Raw genomic sequence first — 26,049 nt, 5'->3', positions numbered from 1 at the left:
CAATACCCAGCACATAGTAGATGCTCAGTAGTTATCATTGAATAGTTGAGTGAATGAATGGTAAAGCTCTTACTCCTGTCCCCTTAAAAAAGGTTATAAATGCCTTGAGGGTTGACTTTGCTTTTGGAGCCACATGGATCAGTCAGTGTACTAGCTTGTGGGCATGAAATCTCAGCAGATTCCAGGGAGAAAAGCTGATACTCTACTGTAAACATATGCTCTTTCTGCTTTACCAATCCTATGCAAGTCTGACTTCTATTAGAATCACCTGGTGTATTAAAATGCAGATGCCAGAGCCCCACCTCAAACTGATTAAATCAGAATCTCCAGGAGCTATGCCCGGGATCATTATTTTTCTTTTTAAAGCTCCCAGGGTGATTCCAAAGTCAGCCAAAATTGAGAACCACTAAGCCACACTGTTGCTTTTGTTCAAGATAACTAAATGGGCTTTTAAATGTGTCAACTATAAATGATTAAACTTGCAGCCTAAATGCTTATTACTGCCACATTATAATTATATCCACTATGATTTCCACTTTTGCTTTCTCTGCTGGATGCCTTTTAAATAAAAGACTACAAGTCTTTTATGTCTTTATAAACAGAACTAGCAAACCAAGAACAACATTTGCCAGTGGAGAACAGAATTGTGAAATTCTGGGGGTGGTTTGGCTTCAGTGCTGCAAGCAGCTACTCGTAAATTATCCTGGTTCAATTGCTGGGTCTGTGAAAGAATTTCAATCTATTCCCCCCCCCCCCCCGCCCCGAATCTGCACCTGTGTTCAGTCAGCACTTCTTAGCAGTTACCACCTTATAAATTCTACTAAATGTATAATTTTTATAAGAACTGGGGTATAAAAAGCAATTTGTTTTTAGTGGGGAACCTTAGAACTGGATCTAAAATAAAATAAAGTGGATTTTTCCCTAAAGCAGACAGCCCAGTAGAGAAATATTGCTTCCAAACTTTAAGCCATCTGGAATAGCCTTCAGTATGATTTTATTTAGTTTATTTTGTTTGGTTTGTTTGGAAGATGTACTTATAAACAAAAACAAATAAATATCAACTTGTCATCTTAAGTCAGTGGTTTTCAAATAGAGTGATTTAGCCCCTCCTTGCTCCATCCCCATAGGACATGGAACCATGTCTAGAAATACTTTTGGTTGTTCCAACCTAGCCAGGGATCAGGAGGTGAGGGGGGTGGGGGGGCATGGAGTACTACTGGCATCTAGTAGGTAGGGGCTAGGAATGGACAGTGCTCCACAGCAAAGAATTATCCAGCCCAAAATGTCGGTAGTTCCAAGATTGAAGCACCCTGTTGTAGGTGAAGAGTTGGAATGTATGGATCAAAGAAATATCTTCATGAGCCAGGGGCTTCAGTAAATAAGGAAGTCTGCTGGCAATTGAGCCCCAGAGGGTTGTTTTGTATTTGGAAGTGGTGTACTTCAGTAAGTCAAGGTGGATGGTAGGTGCCTTCCTTTTCTTGCTTTCTTTCCATTCTCTGAAGGGGGCTGTCTTCACCTACAGAAGCAAGCACTTGCAGAGGCACCTTTTGGAGCAAGTTGTGTGGGGTGTAGTTATTTGTCAACAGAAACTACTAATATTTAGAAAATGATAACTCTTAAGCATCTGATGATAATCTATACTATAGTAATATTTAAGTGGCATATGCTTAAAATTAAATGAATTCAAAATCTCATCTCCAGTGATACATATTTTTAATACACAGGAATTGAACTTGGTAAATAAATTTGTTTAAAGTGAAAGGGCAACCTATTCAGACATTGGTACACATTCTTTCAAGTCACATTAGTACATTAATCATGAGACTCAAGGTCATTGATCTCTTCTTACCACTTCTTCTCTCACCTTCCCTTCTATAATAGCCCTTGCTAAATTCTAAGGATTATCCTGAGTGAACTAGATTTTTAGTTTCTGTGTGTTTTCTTGATAGCCTCTTCTCTTAAAAAGCATTAGCTTTTCTTTAGAGTATCTGCTGAGATTCCCTTCCCTCAATCTAGCTGCACTAACTGGTCCTTAAAATAATAATAAAGTCAGGTTCCCCAAAAAAACCTGTCTTGAAAAATTCACTGATCAGCCTACCCATTCTTTTTTTGCCCTGGGGATCACTTCCGTCTCAGGTAATTTCAGTAGTGAGGTGGCTGTTATATGACAGGGAAGGAACCTGGCTAGGCCCTCCTGAGCTTCAGACATCAAAACCAATTCAAGTGGAGATGGCAATCCCCTCTCTAAAGATGTATGGAGAGTTAAGTGAGCTAATATAATAATTGCTAAAACTTACTATACATTTCCTGTATACCAAAATGGTTCTAAGTGTTTCTCATGTATCAATTTATTGAATCTGGCTGTTTCATTTAATATTTTCCTTTATTAAGAAATTAATGTAGTCATTTCTCAATATCATTTTAAAGAAAAATATAGCTCTTATCAAACACTCAGAGATACCGCCAGGACCCCAAAATATTTCATAATTAATGCTATTAGTTTAAATACCTTATCAGCATAAAACTCAAGGTCATTTGTGAGCTCATTTCTGACTATCCATCCAGTGCCATCTGCTGCCACTCTTTCTTTTAGTTCATTATGGACCAGAAATACAGATTTGCTGGTAGCATGCAGAATGTGCCACCTGCTGTCTTTTCCAGCTCTTTGTGTGAGTATTCTTGCCTAGAATGCCAGCCCTTTCCTCCTCCTTTTTTTATCTTCGTGTGTCACTTATGGAACTCCTCCTTAGACCTTCTCCTGGACAATCTCTGCTTCTTCCTCTCCTTCTGTGCCTCTAACATTTGTCACATCCTGTTATAATTAATTGTTAGCTTACAGGACTGTCTCCCCATCTGGACTAGGGAGGTGATTGTGTCTTTCTATTCATGCTTATTACCTAACATGGCATCTGTCATGTGGAATATACCAATGAAGGGACAGTCAGCTATGGGACAAATTCTGGCCTTTTTATTCTTAGGTGCTCTTGATCAAACTACAGAATGGATAAAAGAATCTGTAAATGAAGAATTACTTTCTCTTTCTGAGTCTGCTTTAACTCCTGGGGCTGAAAATAGCTCCAAACCAAGCTTGAGTCCTACAGTGGTGCTAAATAATAGTTACTTGAAACTGTTAAAGTGGGATTATCAGAAAAAAGACTTACCAGAGGTAAGTAAATGTTTTTCTTCCCTAAAGTTTTCCAGTATTTTAATTCTTAAGTTCTAACTTTGAATTGACTGGTCTTTGTTATATGTGGTTTAATGACTTTACTGAAATCAGATAAAAATGGGAGTTTGGATATGACATTGCTTAGTTTATGTTTTAATGGTATTGTGTTGCCTTTTCATTTTTACATTTCAAATAAATATACAGACACTTGTGACAGATGGAGCACGACTTCAGGAACTGACAGAAAAGCTGAATCAATTGAAAATTATTGCCTGCCTGTCCCTAATTACCAAGAATATGGTGGGGGCTGTTACAGAAGGCTTCCCTGAGCTTACAAACAGGTTAAAAAGGATTTCAGCTGTTCTACTTGAAGGCATGAACAAACAGTAAGTTCCAAGTGTTTGTATCTGTTTGCTCTTATATTAAGGCTTTGTGCATGTGTTTCGGAGAACCAAGAATAACCCTGGACATCTGGATGTGATATTCAGGACTGTGCTTTAGAGAAGCTTATCTTATACCTTCTCTTTCTACAATTCCTTTTAATATCTCTTAAGTTTTAAATGTCCTTTCATAGTCAGGAGAGGTGTTTTCCAGGATGAGTGTAGTGCTGCTACTTAACATGGTAGTATTTTGAGAGTACTGTGGCAAAAACAAAAAACAGAAATCCTCTGAGCCCCGTGTTCAGAAGAGTCCTATCAAAGAGGTCTCAGCAGGTTCAATTGTTCTTATTCCATTGTTTTTCTGCAGTGAAATTTTTACTGAGTTCACCAATCCAACCTGCTATGAAGTCTTTAGAAGTGGGAACAATTCTGTCCTTCAAAGATGTGACTGAAGTCTAGAGAATGTTTTGTTTTTGGTAAATTTATTTCCAGTAGGATACTTCCATTGAATGAAAGAATCCCATTTAGATTTTGCATGTAGGTCATTGCATTGAAATCCTATTCAAATCAGAAAATTCCTACTTTCATCAATGACCAGATGTTTTTGTGGGTCTTATGTGGGTCAGCTCCTCCTGCTGGTTTGCCTTCCAGGTGTTTTCAGGGACATGTCCTCTTTATGTACCAGCCTTCCACTCGATACTCAAAGAACACATAAATTACTTGATAAAATTCTACAATAGGAACCTGAATGGTTATAGGATCCAAACTTCCCATTTTGAGCTGAAAATTAGAGAAAGAATAGAATTTGCCTTGTGCTACACAAATAGAAAAGGGAAATCCAAGGCCTGAGCCCTGGTCTGATTGTCTCAAAGCTCTGTCCTTTCTGCTGATTCTGGCATGAACCTGCCGTGTTCATTTATTTCATATTCCAGGAACCAGGCTCTATAATTGGAAAAGGAAAAAGAAGAGAAAAACACATCTTCTGTTAACATTTTCTCACTCTGAGTAACCCATTGCTTTTCAGAAATTTTTATTTTTTAAGTTTACTGAACATCCAGTTCTACTTGCTTATTAAAGTGGAGAATATAGAACCTGGTTACCAGGAGGACAGGCTTTCAGGTCAGGCAGACCAGTGTTTAAATCCCATCTCTGTTAGGGTCCTGTTCAGTATGCTTGAATAAATTCCTGAATCCACTCTGAGCCTTTCTTTCTATGTAAAAGGAGAACAATAATTGTACCTACCTTGGAATTGTGAGAACTTAAGGTGATTCATTGTTTTCTCTGATATGTGGAAGCTAATCTGAAATAAGGGGAGGGGGAAGATTAAAAAAAAAAAGGACGAAGGAAAAAAAGGGAGAGGGAATTTGATCAAAATAGAAGATCAATAGAGTAGATTAAGGGGTTTGAGGAGGAAGAAGAAGGGTCCAGAAAAGGGAAGAGCAGTGGAATGAATCTGACCAAACTTTTTTTTTATGTGGTGCTAAGGATCAAACCCAGTGTGAGGCAAGGGCTCCACCACTGAACCCAACCCCAGCCCCTGACCCAACTTTTGTATGTCTGTGCATGGTTGTGGCACGTAGGTCCTGGCATCTGGTGTATCCACAGGACACTAATTTTAAAAAATAATAAATAAGCTGTAAATGGATTGAAGAGGGATTGGCAGACTGGAGGGAGGGGGTGGGAATGGGGGAGATGGGAAGTGCTGAAGACTGAATCACAGTGGGTTGAGGTCCATGCTTTTTTGATTATGTCTAGGTATATCCTGGTGTTGTATCATATGTCATTTATATTTGGTTTGATGATGCATCTCAAAATCGAGCAGGAGTTTTTCCTTCATTGTGAATAGGAAGACTTGGATTATGCTACAATTTAATTTTTCATTTAGAATGAGAATTCACTGATTGAAAGCTAGTGCAGTACTTTGTAGTAGATAAAAAGTCAGGAGTAAAATTTTTGCCACAGTCTGCCCGAGGGTTGTAAGAACCTCAAAGGCAAGTCCAATGTGGAAATATAACAGATTCAAGTCAAGGCAGAACATAAAGGACTTATTTTTTATTGCTGTTAATCATGCCAATAATGATATCATTTTTTCTCTTCTTCTCATTGAGCACTTGCTAAGCAATCTGCAAAAAGCTAATATAGGCATATAGCAAGTTCACTGGTAGAACCAGGATTTGTACCAAGGTCTGCATGACACCATGACTAATGTTTTAATTCACTCCATTGTGCTGCTTCCTATCATTGGTCTTTGTCTTATCCTTTTTTTAAAAAAAAATTTTTTTAGTTATAGTTGGACACAATACCTTTATTTTATTTATTTATTTTTATGCGGTGCTGAGGATCGAACCCAGTGCCTGGCCCATGCTAGGCGAGCGCTCTACCACTGAGCCACAACGCCAGCCCCTTTGTCTTATCCTTTAATTCCCATTTTTCACATAGTCGTCTTAAAGATCATTTTTGTATGGTGAAGTATAATTTGCAATTAACATTCCTTAAGAGTATGAATCTAATACATGCCTGCCCTTACTATCTTTTCTCTTTACCTATGAAATAACCTACTTCTTAATTGCTTTTTACAATTTTCAGGGCCCTCTGTATACTTGAAATTACTTATAAATTATTTGAAAGTAATAATGGGGAGAAGTTTATTTTCTTTGGTCTTGATCAGTCAAGAGTTTTAGGTAATTTACCTGTGAATATCTTCATTGTTTTTGATTGGTGTTATAGATTTTCTGCTCAGGCATAGAAAAATGAATTGATTCTGCCTCATTTTCCAAGCACATTTAAAAGAAATGTATGAATGGATCCACTTAGAACAACATGTTTATTTCAAGAAGTAAATTTGTATTTTCTGTCCCTTTCTGATAACCTATATGTAAATAGAGTTGCAGACTTATTTCAGGGACTACATATTTTGGTCCATACTATTAAGACACTGTACACAACTGAGTGGTTTTATGCATTTTAAATTCTGGTATATTGGGAGAGTTAGTGGTTGGAAGGAGTTACTACTTTCTAAGTTTATTCTAGAAGTAATTATTGTTGGTATAAGAAGAAATTGGTAGACATCTGAAATAAGTTGGTATATTAAAAAAAAAAAAAAAACCTGAAGAACAAAAACTTTCCCTAAAGGGGTATCATTTTATTTTTGTAGGACATTTAACTTGAAGGAAGCCCTGAATTCCATCGGTGTTCAGACTTGTGTTGAGGTTAACAAGACCCTGACAGAGAGAGGTTTACCCACTTTAAACGCTGAGGTTCAAGCTAATCTCATAGGTCAATTTTCAAGCATTCAAGAGGAGGACAATTCTATCTGGTCCTTGATTGGTGAGTTGCTCATTTTTTAAAAAATTGGTTTCTGCTTCTGTTCCAATTTGCTTTAACTTGCTGTTTTTGACTAATTTTAAAGGTCAGTCATATTTTAGTCTTAAGCACATTAACAAAAGTTTCAGTTCTGGAGCATTTCAGATTTTGTATTTTCAAATCAAGAATGTTCAACCAGTAAAATCCATACAAATATTCCCAAATCCAAAAAAACAAATGTAATATCTGAAACACAGCTGACTCCAAATATTTTAGATAAAGAATATTCAATTTATATTGGCTTTGGAGGATAAATTTTAAAAATATAAATAAATATTAATATTTTCAAAGATCGGGATTCACTGCATCTTGTATAGTGGGGTGAGTGGGGGTGTTTGAGGGCCTACTGTCTTTATCCAGCCATAGATGTTATGAAGAAAGTGACACAATATAACATTAAAATAATATACCAATACACAATTCAAACCAGATGGCAATATGTTCATAGAAAGTAGATGTTGATTCTGCTGTGAGCCACCCTAAGGGAACTGAGGCATCCTTCTTGGTCAGGAGGGACCAAATGCAAAAAGACTGGGAATCTGGGAAGTGTGTCAGGTGACCTCTTTTTGTACTTGTTGGCCAGGACAATGTCTTAGTGTCAAGCCATGTTGGTGAGTTGAAGAAGTGCAGATTGTTAGGCCTTTTTCTGCTACCTGTGACAAAGAATCTAAACTTCGAAACTACTTGAAGCAAAGAGAACATTTGTTTTCTCACATAACTGAAAAGACCAGCAGTTCAGTTTAATCAGAGTTCACTTGTTTCCCAGCTTCACCTCTCCACTCTGCCGCCTTCTACCTATAGCTCCTCTCATGACAGCAAGATGGCTTCCTCTTCAGCCTACTCTGTCCATGGTTAAGTCAAGCAAAAACAAGGAGTCTGCTTCTCTGTTAGCTCAAACAATGACCCCAGCATTGAATTTTGTTGACTCCAGTTGGCCTAACTCTAGGTTGTGGGGGAGAAATTTAAGCTTGAGTCATGTGCTCAGTTTCTGAATCTAGGAACAGTCTGCTTTACCTGTAATATCTGATGAGAAAAGGGAAGAAATAGTTTCCTAAATAAAATCAGGGCACTATGACCTTGAGAAGGGAAAGAGGCTGGTGTGAGGTAAAAAGCAGGTGCCTGCTGCAGAAGTTGAAGAAGAAACACTAGGAGGAGGAAGAGTGTAGAATTAAAATATACTGACATTCTAGTATTAACCTGCAAGTTTTCTAGTTACAACAACACTGAGTACCCTACGAAGACAGACATATTTTATTTTTGAGGTTCTCAAGTGGTTTTTCTCATCCTCACTCTGGGGACATGGAATGCTGGGGATCAGTCTGTACAAAACTACTTGGGTGGCCCAAGACTTTATTCAACCCTGCTCCCAGGAAAGAGCAGCACTACAACATTTGGGGTGTCAGGAGAAGCTGCTGCTGAGGGGACAGTTTATAATAGTGACACAGACACCTGTGACAGTTCTCAAATGTGTACCTGCCTCTGCTGATTTGCATCTGTCCTCACAGTATGTAGTCTCCAGCTGAATAGTGTAAATCCTGGAGATTGTGTTCCTAGGAGGAGAGGAGTAGAATGGGGACTTAAACACTGTCTAGTCTCTGTCACATACTGCTAGATCCCCACTAGCAGCAAATGAGGACAGAGTAGATATTTCTTCCTGGCTGTATCCCTGTACAATGCTGAGTCCGTAGATGACATTTGATTAAGTACTTGTAGAATGGGTGAACGTTTGGGAGACCTAGAGAGGTTAAGTAACTCTCTAAGGGTCACATAGTTAGCTAGGGCAGAGTTGTGATTCTAACTTCGCCTGTCTGACTCCAGAGCTCATATTCCTAACTGCTCTGACTGGCACCTCAGTCAGAGATAGAGCCCTGCTGCAGTTGGCCGAGTGGCTAGAGTGTCACTATGGGCCCTGTGTTTTTGCATTGATGAGAAAAGTCCTGGCAGTGTCAGAAGGGAGAGGGAAAGGTGGCATGAGATGCCTTTTAAAATCCAGGAAAGCAACTTTGGTCTACTGAGCTCTCCCCAGTCAACTTTCCTTTCCTTTTGCAAATTGAAAGCATTTTTTAACCTCACTCAGAATATTGTTGGCCTAGCAACTTGAGTGACTCACTGGAGTATCTTTCCTTTGGCTCGGAAGCCAAGGACACGCCTTTGGCAGGGACTCTGACTGCTCCTAACTGGACAAATGCTCCTGTCACTTTAGTCTTCTCCTTAAAACCGAGGAAACAGAATCACTTTTGGTGTAATAGCAATTTTGAAAGGACTTCATTTTTTAAACCTTCATGCAAGAAAATGTTTAGACATTATCTGTGATGAAACCTGTGAGAGTCAAGCAACCAGTCTAAAGGGAAACTTAGTACACAGTTAATTTTGGGTTTCCTGAATGCATTTGGGCTAGAGTAAATTAAGCACTTAAAGAGATCCTTGTCATGTAAGGAAGGTTCAACTTCATTAGCCACGGGTTTCCTCCCTGTTCAGAGTGCCCATAGTCTATCTCTCCTGTGTGCTTAGTTGATGTGCTATTCATTTTCCAAAGGGATTGTACTTCCCACTGTGTTCTTAACCTTTTGAAATAATCATTAGAAAGGGAATTTTCTTTCAGACCAATTTATTTTCAAATGTGAATAAAAGCCAGGTAAAATTATTTATGGATTATAAAATTATTTATGGATTACCTGCTGTGTAGATTATTTGCGTGCCTGTAGCCTTTTGCACTTTTTAAAAAGTAATTTTCAATTGTCCAAGTGATACATGAATAATCTATTTTTCTTGAAACGTAACAGATAAGACTTAAGTTATTTGCGCCTGCCTTTGCCAGTCCCATTCATCCCTGGCTCTGTTGTTTTCAGTTTGGTATTTATCTTCATCAACCTTTTTCATTCCATTCCCACTGAAGTTCATTGAGCATTTTTGATGTATCTGCTACATGCCAGACCAGGAATATAAAGATAAAGAGACATAGCCCTCACCCTCAGGGGTGCTGGGTCTAAGGCAGGAGAGAGAAACATGCTTACCTGGCAGTGTTATGGCATGATAGTGATAGTAAACACTAGGGAAAGCCACCGCAAGGAGGTAACTTTGGCCCAACATGGAGGGATGTTCTGACTCTGAGTGGAGATGAGATGAGATAAAATGAGTGACAGGCATTTTGTTAAGAGAACAATTCTAATACTTGGATGTTGGAAAGTTTGAGGTGTAGGTTGGATCTGACTGGAACATGTGATTTAGGGGAGAAGTATTGAAGATAAAGAGCTTCATTAATGTCACAGTTGTCCATATTCGATGCAGTGTATTTTTAGTAAACAGAGAGAGTCCTTGCAGTCACATGAGCTGTAGCAGGTCTAGTTTACTTTGTACTAGTTGTCCTGTATGGCTGCAGCCTGATGAATGTATGCATTTGCATGCTTTCATGCATTTGTCAGACTGGAAATAACTGGAGCATTACATCAGTCGGAAGGTGGCAAACTGCACTGCTCATTGGGGTGGCTCTTCTTCAGTGCTTCAGTCACCTTGTGCAAGATGACTGTATGATTTATTGTCCAAACAAGGACAACTTTTGAGAGTGCTATTTTTAATTATACTGCAACAACAGGTGTAAACTTGGACTGTCCTGGGAAAACCTAGGTGTGCGGTCACCCTTGCCATGTGGTAAATTGGACCCTTAAAATGATAGAGCTCTGTATTTTTCATGAAGAAACAAAAATTTGGATATCATTGTGAAACTCCCTGTTTTTAAGTTACTTCTATTTTTTAAAAATAAACTAAACCAAACAAACTAAGAACAAAACCAAAAACCATAGAGAGGGCCATGCTGGCAGAACCGATTAACAAGCTAAGCTTCAGTTTATGTAACTGCAATTGTGGCCATTAAGGATTGTTTTTTTGTAAAAGATTCCCCACAAGTGCTCAATGTTTTGTTTTGTTTTTTTAATTTAGTCAACTATTGCTGAATAACAAGTTATCCCCAAACTCCATAGCTTAAAAAATAAAATAAAAGCATTATTACTATCCAGAAGTCTGTGGGGGCAGTTGGGTAGTTCTTCTGGTCTTGTTGGAGCATTCATGCATCTGTGGTCAGCTGTGTCTCAGGTTGGTAGTCCTGCTGGTCATTGCTGGACTCTCTCAGGTGTTCGGGAGTTGATGGCTCCAGGCTGATCTAGGATAGTCTCAGATGGAACAACTAGTGTTCTCTCTACTTGATCTCATCCTCTGCAAGCTCAGCCTTGTCACATGGCAATGATAGGTGGAGAGAATGGGCATAAATCGTCCCTCTTGAGGCCTAGGCAAAGCAAGTCATAGGCCAGTTTAGGTTCGAGGGATGGGGAAACATATTCTATCCCTTGATGGGAGGAACTTTAATACCATCTGGCTGCAAAGATGGGTAAAGAATTGGGAGCATTATTGCAATCAACTTACTACAGTTACTTGTTTTTAAAATTATGTATTTAGCACATGCCTGTTATCCCAGCTATTTGGGAGGCTGAGGCTGGAGGATCTCAAGTTGGAGGCCTGCCTGGGCAACTTAATGATATGCTGTCTCAAAATAAATAAAGGGCTGGGTATGTAGTTTAGTAATAGAGTACTTGCCTAGCATTTTCCAGGCCATGGGTTCAGTCCTCCATTCCCCTTCCCCCCAAATTATGTTCTTAAATAATGGGACAGATGAAGATATCTTTTTTTTTTCCCTTCAGATAAACGAATCCAACTATACATGAAAAGCCTACTTTGTCTTCCAAGCTCTCAAAAATGCATGCCTCCTGTGCCAGGAGGCCTTACTATCATTCAGCAGGAGCTAGAAGCATTAGGCTGTCAATATGCAAACATCGTGAATCTCAACAAACAAGTGTATGGACCATTTTATGCAAATATACTTCGGAAGCTGCTCTTTATTGAGGAAGCTGTGGGGAAGGTAAATGCTTCATCTCCAACCAACTGAAGACATCTGACAATGGAGACGAGATGGGAAATCCAGCACTTTGGTACCCAGTCCATAACCATCAGTGGCATTATAGATATGGCACATTCTTAGTACTGTCTGTGGTGCAGTGTTACCAAGCATATGTAATCTGGTAATGTCATCGTTACGAAGACACACATATCACATAAACCTTACCTTTGCATCACCTTCAAGTTTAAAACAGACATTTGTAATGAACAAAAAGCAATTTGTAATTAATTATATTACCTATATAATACTTGTTTTCCTAAGCATTTTAATATGACTTATTCATTCAGCTGATAGGAGTTGTTTTTCTCATTTGTCACTATCAAATCTAATGATTTTTAATTTTGGTACAACTTTTTAAAGGGTTTGAAAGTTGTGAGAGTATTCATGGCAACTGATGTTCTGAATAAATGAAGTGAAGTAACGCATAATTGTATATGAAGTGTATAATTTCATTTTTATTAAAATGTATAATAGAAACTTAATAGTAAGTCCTCACATTCACCAAATGTACCAAACCATATTTTGTGATACCAATTGTCAGTATTTATTTAGAAGTTAAATTTATTAAATGCATTTTAATGCTATGTATAAACTTTTAGATAAAAATCATTCTTATTTAGTGAAAATAGAAACAAATCCTTTCCTTAAAAAATTTTATTTTAGAGGTTGATGTCTTCTTAAAAATTAACCTTCTCTCTGAGAGAAACAGTTTTAGCACAAATCTCTTAGTGAATTTCCTTAAATTTCTCAGGCCATAGACAGGTTTATATAAGATTTTAATATTTTTATGTAAATCAGGGATGATTTGAATTGGTTTCCTTATAAGAAGAAGGAAAATTAATAATAATAAAATGAGATCCCATTCTCCATGAAGTTCTGAAAAAGAAACAGGTGAACTTTGAATTTCTTCACCATTATAACTTAACTGGCAAATGCCTTTTGTGCTGAATAAATCCTTACCTTCTTATAACCATGGTGCTCTTTTAAGTAGCATTATTATTTGCCATTTTGGAGCACTAATCAGAACTTATACAGATGGACTCTGGTTGTCGCTGGGATTTTAGAAAAGTTGGCTTATGCTGGAATTACATACTCCCTTTAGTGTGTTGAAGTAAGTACTCAGTCTATAAAGTGCTTTAATTGCTAAAATACATTTTGGATTTTTTGTTTGTTTTCCAGGGACCCGTAAAATTAGTAATTTGGTGAGAAGAGGAAGTAAAATGAATATTCCTCTCTCCCAGCCTCCTTTTACTTGCCACATTCTCCACCATTATGGTGTTATTTTCATTATTTTATGAAGTTCTAGGAAATGATTGTGTGAATAAATTATCTCCAATCTTTGAATTTTGAAGAATCTGCCAAAATTTTATGAAATTCTGAATATCATTTTTTTCCCCACAATGCCCCATACACAAGTCAGACATTCTGTGTGTTAAAGCAGCTGTGCACAAGTGGACTTTACTGAAGAGCACATCATGGACTTGCCCATTTTATTCTCCCTCACTCCCCTCTACCATGTTTCCCTGTGCTTAGAAACCATAAGGTGCTGGAGACTTCAGTTTTCATTTTCTCTGAAGCTGAAGTAGTTTTCAACTAGGCTTATTTTGGGGCATGGGTGGCTGGGTGGGTCTACCAGTAGAAATGTAATGCATACATAGTGTGATGTTTTGTTGTTGTCGCTTTCTGAGGTGAACTGTATGCTTAACAGTGGTGTATATTTTTATTGTCAGATTGGAATACAGCTGATAATTCATTTATATACTTGATTATACTGCAGTTGTCTGCAGGAAAACAATGTGCAAACATTTTTAAAAATGTATATAAAATGAAGGGCATTCTGATTTTTTTTCTTTTTTTTTTTTTAACATGGCAAAGTAAATCTCAGTATCTCGAGTCTGGATTTAGGCAACTACCTTTATTTTAAAATCATATCCCTTAGCATATTGTTTACTTAGTTTTACTTAAATGTTTACTTCTACTTTTGAGATTTTTCTGACATCATCTTATTTTGTAGTGTAAATTTTATTAAACACCAATACGCACATTTTCATTCTTGCTAAAACGTATACTGTGTGTACTCACTAAATTTGAAAATATTAAAAATTATTTCAAAATAGCCAGTGTCTCTCTTTTCTAACTACTTTTGTGTAGCCTAGGGGTGGGATATTAATTATAGTTGTTCTATCGAGATTCTCATGCTCACTGCCAGAGCCTTGCAAATATCAAGTCATGTTCACTCATTCAGTCAGCCAGCCAGCCATTCGGCTAACAGATTCCTATTGAGCCTCTGCTATGTGCCAAGAAGTATCCCAGCTTTCATACAGAGATGCATAGACAAATGCTGTCCTGAAGAAGTTTATAATCTAGTAAAAATACAATAACATTTATAGAATAAACATTATTAGTGCTAATGATCATCAAACTATGTTTTGTGGAGAAGATAATTCTTGTGCTAAAACATGAAGGCTACATAGAAATTTGCCAAGAAGTCAAGAAAGGAAAAAGCACAACAGACCAAGTGCACAGTGGGTGCAGCATTTGGAGAAATGGGGAGCCCAGGGACTAGCATAAGTTGTGTCATGCACATATGCACTCATACAGGAACTCATTATGTGAACAATAGAAATAGACTCTGGGTAACTGAAGCAGTGGAGGAGTTTTTTGGGGTGTGTGGAATACCTCATAGAATCTATTTAATCAGAGGAATTAGGCTAGGAAATGGGTAGGAACCAAAGTAATCCTAATTGCAGGAATCTAGCTAGGCTGGTTTCTGCTGTGGCTTCTGAGATTGATTTCTGAAATGTGCTTGCTGCTTTGCCTCATTTACATAAAACTTAAAGTTCCAGATGATGACATTTATTTGAGTGAGTCTAGATCAAGCACCCAGGCTCTAATAGATAGTTCACTCTTATACTCCTGGGATCCCACTAAAGTCAACCTATTTGGGATTTTCCTGCTGAGGAGCAGAAAAAGAAACCCACCAAAACCACCATTCATGAAGTTCTTAAGAAATGTATGAGCAGACCACACAAAATCGCAGTATTTCTGAAAGTGATTTAAAAAAAAAAAGGAATAATTCCTAAGGAAGGATGTAGAAGTGAACCTTTATTAGAATGTGTGGATGAACTGCTCTAAAGTCTCTGTGGCCTCCAAATAAGCAATCATAGTTCAAAGGAACGAGAAAAGCCCTCAGCGTGCTATAAAGTATGGACCCAGATATTCTCTGAAATAAATAAATGAAAACCTTTCCACTCAGTGAGGGAGTTCTGGTGTCTCCTTGAGTCTTCTGGAATCAGTGACAGCCTTCTGCAAGTAGTGAAAATGGCCCCTGTCCCAGAATCCTCCCCCCGCCCCCCCAACCAACTCTCCTCTTTCAAAATATCTCCATACAATCCAATAAAATAAATGAGGGAAAAAAAAAAAAAACGGAGGGTGAAATGGAGGTACACCTACTCCATTCAGCCATCCAGAGACCCAACTTTCATCTATTTTGAGACTCTACTGTCTTCAGATCTTCAGAATTCTCTCCATTCACTGAATAGATGGAGAAAGAAAAGGATTTTCCATTTCCACTCATGTCCCACTGGCAGTATTCAATCATGTGGCCTTATTTGACTGCAAGGGAGGTTGCACATGTGCCCAGGAGAAAGATATTGGCTTGCATATTGGTAAGCATTAGTTAGTCTCTGCCTCAGTTCTTTCCAGCTTCCTTGAATGAGCCCCAGTGAACTTTCTTTTTAGGGAAATAAGTTAAAAACTGGTGCCTGCTCTGACCTTTGGTGGTAACTCCCTAGAACACTTTGTGGAGGGGACTTTGAGGCCAGGTTCAGGATAATTAATGGGGTTCTATGGTTGATTAGCCAAGGATGCTATGGGCATGTGGAGGGACACCTTTTGTGCAAGCTTTTTTTTTTTTTTTTAAACTTCTCACTTGTATCTTTCTCAAAATCAAAGTTCAGCCTTCTACGGGTGTTAAGTTCCAAAGTTGTCCACTCATTGCTCAGTAAAAACGTAGCATGGGACTGAGGGTCACGAGATCTGAGTTTGAGTTACTCCTACAACTTAATAGGTATGAGAACCCAAATCAGCCTTTTAATCTGAATCTGAATCTTTTAATCTTTTAACCTGAATCTGAGTTTTCTATCCTACCTGTCTACCAGACAACCTGTTTACCTCACAGAAGTATTGTGAGGATCAAATGAGATGTATTTGAAATTGTCTGCAAACTCTAAAGTATAATGTATTCAGAATACATTATAGTAACTATAATTTATGAGTCCTAAATCTCTTTCAAGCTTCAAAGGGTTTTAGTACTTTGAGATGCAATGATTAAGTACTTAGCTACATAAGAACAAAAATTATCATATCTCATCAGAGCCACGGTTCATTAAGCTCAATATTGTCATTGGCAGAGAAACTCAAGGGTAGGTGGAGGGCCGTGGTTGTTGTCCTTGATGCCAACTTCAAAGGACAGTGACAAAACACAATGTGTTTTAAATTCACTAGTAACCAATTATGACTTTATCCTTCATGATTCCATCTAAAATTTCAAAAATTTCTTTGTATTACAGCTTGTTTCCTCTCATTCACTATTTTTGGAATGATTTTTTCTTGTAAATTCTAAGCTTACTACGTTCATCTCTTTCAGATTTCAAGGGAAAGAAACAGTTTTTATAAGGCTTTATGAAGAATAAAAGAAACCAGTAATCCTGTCTCAGCAGTTGCACTTTCAGGTGTGCTGGAAAAGCTGAATATAATATATCTTTTAGAATGTAATAATAATAGCCACTGAGCACTTACCATATGTCACGGACTTCCTAAGTACTTTATATAAATTATATAACTACCAACTTGCTTTCAGGCAGACTGACATTTTCATATATGCAAAATGAGACTCAGAGGCTAAGGAACTTGCCCAAGGTCACAGATCTGCTAAGTGAACCTAAGGAAGGACTCTAACTCTTGAATGAGTGCTCTTATCTACCTGTTATATTGGCTCCTCCGAGCATCCAACAAGAAGCATTTCTCAGTGTTAAGATGCTACCAAATGCTGACTTGGCATTTACTTCTCAACTTCTGTTTCTGTCCTTCCTTTCTGTGTATCTTAATTGAAAATGTCCCAACAGAGAATATGATTGAGTTTGTTTGCCACTAGTTACTATGAACATGTCCCTGCGTTGGGTAAGGTTCTCATGATAAATGTCCTTGGCCCTCTCAGATCTAGCCTATGGGGCTGTTTGGGGGGGATACATGGCCCTACTGGTTTTCACAGGATGATAAGGGCACATCATGTAAAGCAAAACTTTTCAGAGGACTGTGGGCCTGGCAGGCAGCTGAAGATTTTTGAAATACAAGTCTTGCTCAAAATGCAAAATATTCTCTGCTTACAGTACTTAGAAACTTTGGTCCACATTCTCTCTTACCTTGCTGTTTGTGAAATGACAGAATGCAGGGACCCTTTCTATCCTTGCCTTTTCAGTGTTGAATCCTTTCTCTGCTGCTGCTTCTGGTCTTCTCCAGTTCTATATATTTAAATTTATCCAGGTGTAGAAATCAAGACTGAACACAATCTAGTCTGAACCAAGGTTTTAAGAAGAGAAGGTATATATTTTTTCTCTATTATCTTCATGTTGAGGCTTCTCAGAACAAGGTCCAATTTCTTTAACATGGATTAAAGCCAATCACAGCCTGGCTCTCCTGGATCTTTCTAGCAGCATCTACAGACATGTCCCTTGACATGCCCTACATGAGAACCATTCTCAGTTGCCTGGATGTGGTAGAATGTACTTTAAAGCCCTCATGCTGTTGCTGACTGTTGAAATGCCATTGATCCGTCTCCCCATGCTTTCATTGTAGTATTAAATACAGTAGTCAGATAATTATGGACTTAAATCCCAAATGTACTTGGGCAAATATTGCTTAACCACTATGAATCTTAGTCTTTCACTTGTCAAGTGGGGATAACCATATTTACGTCCCAGGGATTGACCATTTGACTAGAGAACATGTTTACAAAGGGTAGATTCCAATGCCTGGCAAGGAGTAACACTTGGTAAGTGGAAGCTTTCCCTTATATTCCAGAGCCAGCTGGGACACTTCTGCCTTCTCCTTTTCCTTGTTCTTCCATCACCAGTGCCTCCCCCCATTCTCCTACCTCTGTCCCATGCATTGGTTTACTTCTCATATGGCTACCACAACATTTTATATGTAAGTGATGGCATCGTGTGCCAAGATGTTAACCATTTTTTCCCTCTAGGATCTCTTGGTCCTCTATTCAAAACATCAGTGACAGCAGAAAACAAATCATAAGATTCTTAGTTTTTTGTTTTAAAAACCCAGCCTCTTAGGGAATCAGAGAGAAGGCATGAATTTGACCTGGGGTGCAGGTGTAATGCAGGATGGATTGCAAGTGATTATGGTAGCTATGGTGTAATGGCCAACACTCCAGTCACTGTCAGCCAACTGTCACCAAGGAGGACTTTAGGACTACTACCAATCTCCTACTTTTCAAGAGAAAACTTTAAAAATCAGGACAAAAAAAAATGAATATCAAATTTGTTATCACCCATTGAATTTTTGCTTTCAAATAATTTATTCAATACAAATTTATTCAGGAACAAACAATTGGGTAGAACCCAGGAAATCAGAGACAAGAAGGTTCCTGGTGAAGCTCTCTGGAGAACCAGACACATAAACAGAGGATTGTGGTATTGAGTGATAACAGCGGCAAGCTACAAATTATAAAGCTGAACTTGTCTTAACAAGCTCTCCAGGCAATTCTGATATTGTAGAAGTTGGAGACCCACTCTGATGGTGGAAAGCAAAAAGGACTTTGGAGCAGGGAGCCAATGCAACTGAGCCACCCTTGAGATACTATCTTATATAAATCATATTCATAGTCCCTTCCCTGCTAGACTCTAAATGGGGTGCTTTCTGGTAATTCACAAGAATCATATACAAATGTATCTTGTCTCTAAGAAAATTGAAGAACTTTGAGGGCAAGACTGACTCTTCATTTATTTTTCTTCACTTATTTTCAGATGTCCATCAACACAGTACTTTCACAAGCATTGAAATTTAAGTAGCTAATTCAGAAATAAGACTAACTTAGTGCAAGGCTTATATATTCACAAATTTTTATAACATCGTGGTCAGACATTCATGAAACTTCCTATTTTCACCATTAAAAATGGTGTATAGTTCAGCAGATTAAGCACATTCACATTGTTGAGCAACATCAACACCATCTAGAACTTTTACCCCTTCCCAGATTGCAACTATCCATTAAGCAATTATTGGTATCTTTTGTTTTTTTCTAATGGGAATTTTTCCTATTGATTTATATTAGTTTATTTTAGGGGAGACAAACTTTTTTAAAATACTCTATTTGTGGTGATTTTTTTATACAATATTTTGGAAAATTTTTAAGTTTTCATGGAATCATAAAATCATATTTAAAGGATCCTTTTCATCAAATCCCGTATGATTTGTTGCCATCCTTGAAGTTCTTTGCCAACTCAACGTTAGGAATACATAAGCTTAGTTTCTTCTAGACCTGTTTTTTTTTTAACACTGAGATATTTAATTCATATAGGACATATTAAAAGTACACTCAGAAGTATTTTTCTCCCAAATGGCTCTGCTGTTCCAATGTCATTTCGTGGATTCCCGCTACTGATTTAAATGTCATCTTTTTATACTACTCCCTCCATGTGCTAGTAATTTACTCCCAGATCATAGGTCTAGTACCTTGGGAACTTACTACTGTCCTGTTATACCTTAACGCCCAAAGGCATCATTACTAATTTAACCGACTCTATTACTAGCCTTTGGGAAGTTTCTCATCCTTCCATAATGCAGTTTTGGGCTTAGTGAAGTAAATTCTCTGCTTCAGTGATTCAGGTTGCGCAAATTACCAGTTCACATTTTTGTTGGTCTCCATTAAGCCCGGGTTGAGGATTATTAAGGTAAAACTTCCGACCTACACCAGAGGGCGCAGGTTCCAGGCTCGGCCTCGGTCACATCCGGTTTCCTCCCCAAGTTCAGTCGAGAATAGGCGGAACCTTTCTGACGTGCCTCGGTTGAACATACGCGGTGGGGACAGTTTAGGCCACCGAGTACCGCTGTTAAGGCGTGCTGCAGTTTGGGGCGGTGCAGGCGTGCGTGAAGGTTTTGTCTGTTTCTTCCTTTGTCGTGACCGACATGGACGTGCTAGCGGAGGAATTTGGAAACCTGACCCCGGAGCAGCTGGCAGCGCCGATCCCGACTGTAGAGGTAAGTGACGGAGTGTGGCGAGCGGAAGGGGCCGGGAGACATCTGAGGAGGCGTTTCCCGGAGAGCCGTGGTTTCGGACGGAATAGCGGCTTCTGCGCATGCTCAGAGGTTCTGCGCATGTTCAGAGGTCCGCGCGTGCGAGCCTTTTTCCCGATCCGGCGTCCGCGTGCGGGTGAAGGGACTGAATCGGGAGCTGTTTGCAGCATCCGGGCCTGAGAAGCAGCGCGTTTGGTCCTCTGGATGGAGCTCTTACAGTATATGTGTGCATCGGAAAGGATTGGCCCTCGCACTCACCCTGGGGGACCAGTTACATCTTCACGGGTTTACAGAGAAGTGCACTGAGGTCCAGGGGCGTTTAGGCCATTTTCATGAAGCCCCTCAGCTGCTGTAGTGGTAAAACCAAGTCGTGTCAATCCCAGGGTAGTCATCATTCCTTTTAACCTAGAGTTAAAGTTTGGGCTGCAAGGCACTTTGCAAACGCCCTGAATATTTACCCCAAATGTTTCTTGTTTTCTGAGGGAAAAGCCCTATAACTTAATCAGAATTTCAGAGTTAAGGATAACTTTCATACAGCGAGCTGCCCAATGAGGTGCACCTGTTGCCATTTTTATTCCATTCCATTTTCTGTAATGGCTCTTATTGTAACGGGTTCACCTTGATGTTTTGACTATATTCCTTGTGGCTTTGAAAATTCCGTGGTTTCTTTTCTTTTTCCCAATCTTCTTTTCCCTAAACTTCTCCCTGGTTTTCTTTTTCCTAAACTACTTCTTCCTGATCTCTCCTCCCTGATCTCATTTTCTCTGAATCACTTCTATAAAAGTTCCATATTCTTGCAGATGGACAGAATCACAGCCTTTGGGACCGGAGTCCTCTGTGTTTTTCCTTTGCTAGCAAAACAATAAACCTTTTTCCTTTTTCACAAAGCTGCGTCCTTGTTATTGGGTTGGCATCAGGGACAAGGATGGAGCTTTCAGCAACATTATCATAGCCTTTTTGACCTTCAAAATCTTCATTGGCTTGGAATGGGAAAGTAGATAGTCCAGGAAGAGATTCCAGGTAGGGGGAACAGGGTGCTTGAAACCCCACAGCAAGACCATCAGATATTTCTGAGGAACTGAAATAAATCTGGTGGTTCTTGAGTGAATAAAAAGAGGGGAATAAGAAATGAAGGATATGTAAGGGTTCTAATTATGAAATATATTGTTAGACATCTGAAGGAACTTGGACTCTCTCCCTGGGAGCTATAGAGCATTTAAAGGGTTTAAACAGGAAAGCAACATGATCAGTGATTCTGTTGCATTTGGAGCTGGGGGTATGAGTGTGAGGTGGGGTGGGAGCTCAGCAAGCACTGAATTCTAAGAACCTCTTTATAATTATTTGAAGCTTAATAAAGTTGATTAATGATCATTACATCAGATTGAATCTGAGTGCCTGCAGCACACTGTTATCTGTCATTAGGCGATACTGGATTTTAACTTTGAAGGTTTAATATCAAGAGCTAGCAATTACTGATCCCCTACAATGTGTCAGTCTCTGTTTAGCCATAATATGTATTATATTATTTAATCCTTTTAAGTGCTGTTTTTACTTGTTTTACTAGTGTTCTACAGTAGTTAGATAAATAGTCCAGTGTTAAAAGGCTGGTAACTGGCTGATGTAGAATTTGGTCTTGGTCAGCCTGACTCCAGAGTCTTCATAGTTCACTGCTAACTAGACTGAAGAAAGAAGCCTGGTAAATTTGTATTTCTTGACTGAACTTGCAAACTACCAGTACCACAATTCCAGTTTTCTGATTTAGGAATAATAACTCTGTTTCCTGCATCCAATCCATATTACATCTTAAGAGTTCTGTTTTCTAAATATATACAAATCAGAAATCTCATTCCTGTGACTGTCCCAGAAGACATTAGATTTCCTTGCTGTCTGCTGCCATGGGTATCCCATCCATCCATCCTTCGTTCCTTCCTTTCTTTTTTTCAGAGTAACAGAAAAAAACAGTTTATTGATGGGATAAGAAGGGGAAAGGGGACACTCTTGAGGGAGAGAATGGGTCCTCTCAGGAGAAGAACCTCCTATTGTTTCTTAACACTAGTGGTTTCTTGTTTTTCTTCCTATCAGACTTTTCCTTATCTTAGTCTCTGCTGTGCCCTCAGTTCTTAATGTTCTTATTGAGTGAATGAATATATGAATAACTTTTTATTGCCTTTGACTAATTAGAAGTATTTGGCTAGAATGGCATTTTTAAGTGACACTTTACTGATTTTTTAAAAAAAATATTTTTATTTATTTATTTTTAGTTGCAGATGGACAACATGCTTTATTTTGTTTGTTTATTTTATGTGGTGCTAAGGATTGAACCCAGTGCCTCATGTGTGCTAAGCAAGCACTCTGCCACTGAGCTACAGCCCCAGCTCCACTTCATTGATTTTATACTGCTGAATATTATCTTTGCATTTAATTTAATTTGGGGCATACTGAGTTTCAGTGGCCTCTGAATCCGTAAGATGTCTGTGTCCAGTCAGTAGAGCGCACAGGTCAATACCTATCACCAAAGCACTGATATTCACTCATATTGTTCATTTATTAATTCAGTATTTATTGAGGGTCTTTTCCATGCCAGGCACAATGCTTAACAAGGTAGGTAGATAAGGCCACTGCCCTTGGAAGAATTTACATTTGGAGCTGGGGGAAGGAGTGTAAGGTGGGGTGGGGAAGCTCAGCCAACGTGTGAGATCTTGCATGCCCAGCCCTACTTGAGAAGGAGGAAGGATTCTCCAGGGGTCAGACTCTGACCAAACACCTTGACAAACACCACACGTGCAGGGTAGGCAGAGGAAAGCATAGGAAGAGTCCCAGTAGGGAGGAAAGAGGTCAGAGAAGGAGGTGTCGCAGAAGGCTGTGGTCAGTATGGCTGTGGTCAGTATGGCTGTGGAGGGTCTGAAGGGAGTGAGTGCCCTTGGAGTTGGTATCTCTGTCAGCCTCTTTGCAGGCAGCTGAGTCATAATCTGGCAGCCCTGGGATATAGGAGTGGGAAGAGAGGGAGAGTAGCTTGGCATAGACTGTTCAGGAAGCGGTAGCTGAAGGGAAGAAAGTAAGGGAGAGGCTGCTGGGCCAAGGGAGGTTTTGTTTTTAAATGGAAATATGTAATAGTGCCATGGTTTTAAAGAACACATCAATAAAAAATATAGGCTGAGTATCCAGGAGTGGGAGGAACAGAAATGGGATGAGGTTTCCTATCTTCTGGAGGAGATTGGAAGACTATAGTTGTGGCAGATCATCAGCCTCTGACCAATGATTTGGCTTTGGGATGTGAGGAAGTAGGTATGAGATTGGGTGGGGGGTGGGGTGGGGGAGGAATTTGAGATGTGGGAATAGGAACATGAGGGACTGGATTAATTTGTAGGATTGCTATAACAGAGTCCCACAAAAGCATAGCTTGAGCAACTGAAATTTAATTTCTCACAGTTCTGGAGACCTGAAGTCATAGCAGAGTTGATTCCTTTTGTAGTCTGGGTGGAGAATCTGTTCCATGCCTCTCATCTAGCCTCCGGTAGTTTGCTGGCAATCTTTGGATCCCTGGCTTATAGAAGCTTTGTCCTGATCTCTGCCTTCATCTTCACATGATACTGTCCTTAGGCATGTCTCCTTTGTGGAGATCAGCCAAGTTGAATTAGGTCTCACCCTAATGACCTCATCTGAACTAAAACAACCGAATTTCTAAATAAAACTCACATTCTGAGGTACTGGGGGTTAGAATTCAACATAAGGATTTTGGGAGGACACGATTCATCTTTTGTTAGTTGTGAGTCTCCTCCTTGTTCTTTTTAATATTCACATATAATTTATTATAAATTAAGTCTTCAATTACATTAGTTTTGATAATTACTCAAATAACTATTGTCCAATACATGCTATAGAACAGTTCCATTAACCTATGATCCTTTTCTATTCTTCCCCCCACCCCATCAACTTTTGAGTTCTTTCATTATAGATTGGTTTGGCTGACTCCTTTTTTTCTTCTTTTCTTTGGTACCAGAAATTGAACCCAGGGGCATTTAACCACTGAACCACATCCCCAAACCTTTTTATTTTTTATTTTGAAATACAGTCTTGCCAGGTTGTGTAGGGCTTCACTAAGTTGCAGGGGCTGACTTTGAACTTGTGGTCCTCAGAATGATTACAGACGTGTAACAATACGCTCGGCCTGGCTGACTCCTTTCTTAAAAATGTTTCTACCGTCTTCAGTTTGTCTGCGTCCCCTGCTGGCCACTCCTCAGTCTCTGTGGTTGGGTCCACTTACTCTTCTCATCTGTAGATGTTGGAGTGTTCTTGTTCTCACTTTGTGGAGCTCCTCTTCATTTCCACTCTTACGGTTTTAATTACCACCTGTTTGCTAATCTATCCTTAACTTACAGACTACTCTGCTCCCAAATTCAGACCTTGTGTTGCCTACTCCATGTTTCACTGGAATGTGTGATGCATTTCTCAAACCAAATTTTCCCCCAACCAAACTCCCATTGCCTCTCCACAACTAAGCCTGCTGCTCTTGCAAGGTTCCCTGTATCCTTGTCTCCATCAGTAGCTCTAGTCTGGTGGCCCTGTCCCTCCATCTGCTCAGGCCAGAAAACGAGGTATTGATTTTGACTCCATTTTATCCAGTCCTGTTGGCTGTAACTGAAAGTTTGTCTCCAAACTAACAATTATTACTCACTACCTGTTGTTACCAGGTTGGATTGTGGCAATCAGACACCAAGTGATCTTCTTGCTTTTAATCTTGCTTATTCTTAAACTGGTAGCAGGAGTGATCAGTTAAGGTGAGCCAGATCATCACTCTTCTGCTCAGAGCCTTCCAGTGCGTCTCAGGTCACCAGAGTGAAAGCCAGGTTTTGCTCTGAGGTTCTATATGATCCTTTCTCAGGAATTGTGTAGTGTGACCTTAGACTCAACTGTAACCATATGTCGGCATTTCCATTAACAAATAAGAAGCCATATGTGAAAAGAGACTATCATGGTAAGCAATAGTCCAGTGCCCCAAAACTCAAGAAGCGTGGCGGTTAGAATCATTTACTAGAGAAGCAAATGCCATGTGTGCCACCCTTCCGCATCCCTGAGGTGTGCTCTAACCTGGCACCAGTGCAGAGAGAATGGGAGGAAGAAAGGAAGACTCCCTTTGAGGCCTGAGACCCACTCCCCCACCAGATTCTAAAACTTACTATTCCTTTCTCAAACGAGCCAACCTCATTTACTAAGGAAGTATCATGAGAATAAAGTGTGAAAAATACTTGGAATCTTGAGTCATCAGGAAGAGATTAAATGGTAGTATGTTTAGGACATCTATGATATATATTTATGTGTATATACATACATTTGAATGCATGTATGTGTATACACACACACTATTTCCATAAAAGGGGTTATAATTTTAAAATCTTTGTTTTGCTCACTGTGATAAAGTTTTTATAATTTCATATGAAAGTATTATGGTGCTGGCATAGAGATCTGATATTCTTTTTGTTTGGTTCACAGGAAAAATGGAGGCTGCTTCCAGCATTTTTAAAGGTAATTGTTTAACATTTAATAATTGGTTATATTTCACATGATAAAAGTTAAAAAGCACCTTTTTTAAAATTGAATTTTTATTGCCAACTATCATGTTTTTACTTTGTATAATTGTGTGCTTTGCTAGATTTTGCCAATAGAGGGAATTATAACTTTTTTTTTTTTTTTTAGTGGTAGTCCTGGGAGTTGAACCCAGGGGTGCTTTACCCCTGAGCTAATCCTTTTTGTTTTTAGAGACAAGGTCTTGCTACATTTTCCAGGCTGGACTCAAACTTGCGGTACTCTTGCCTCTCCCAAGTCTCTGGGATTATAGGCATGTGCTACTCCACCCATCTGGCTAATAGGAGGAATTTTAAGAT

The 26,049-nt window shown here is 39.0% G+C and overlaps 2 protein-coding genes across 8 annotated transcripts in view; both read left to right on the top strand.

Annotated features, from left to right (window-relative positions):
- The window catches only part of Tcp11l2 (t-complex 11 like 2), a 38,081-nt gene extending 24,108 nt beyond the window's left edge, over positions 1-13,973 (top strand). For all 3 annotated transcript variants that reach the window (XM_027942599.2, XM_027942444.2, XM_027942520.2), the window contains 4 exons: positions 2,979-3,166; positions 3,371-3,552; positions 6,701-6,873; positions 11,601-13,973. In XM_027942599.2, coding sequence (XP_027798400.1) covers positions 2,979-3,166; positions 3,371-3,552; positions 6,701-6,873; positions 11,601-11,845 — 788 coding nt within the window. In that variant the 3' untranslated portion in view covers positions 11,846-13,973. The remainder of the gene's footprint in view (positions 1-2,978; positions 3,167-3,370; positions 3,553-6,700; positions 6,874-11,600) is intronic.
- Positions 13,974-19,898: 5,925 nt separating this feature from the next.
- The window catches only part of Polr3b (RNA polymerase III subunit B), a 129,482-nt gene continuing 123,331 nt past the window's right edge, over positions 19,899-26,049 (top strand). For 2 of the 5 annotated variants that reach the window (XM_071609570.1, XM_027942168.3), the window contains exons 1-2: positions 19,899-20,131; positions 25,658-25,690. In XM_071609570.1, coding sequence (XP_071465671.1) covers positions 20,060-20,131; positions 25,658-25,690 — 105 coding nt within the window. In that variant the 5' untranslated portion in view covers positions 19,899-20,059. Of the gene's footprint in view, positions 20,132-20,372; positions 20,392-24,434; positions 24,763-25,073; positions 25,143-25,657; positions 25,691-26,049 lie in introns of those variants that run through there. The other 3 variants (XM_071609573.1, XM_071609571.1, XM_071609569.1) reach the window with 3 other exon arrangements.

The sequence above is a fragment of the Marmota flaviventris genome, chromosome 3 (genome assembly GCF_047511675.1).
Source record: "Marmota flaviventris isolate mMarFla1 chromosome 3, mMarFla1.hap1, whole genome shotgun sequence".
Taxonomy (NCBI): domain Eukaryota; kingdom Metazoa; phylum Chordata; class Mammalia; order Rodentia; family Sciuridae; genus Marmota; species Marmota flaviventris.
The sequence above is the reverse complement of the archived record's forward strand: the minus strand, read 5'-3'. Positions and strand labels throughout refer to the sequence as shown.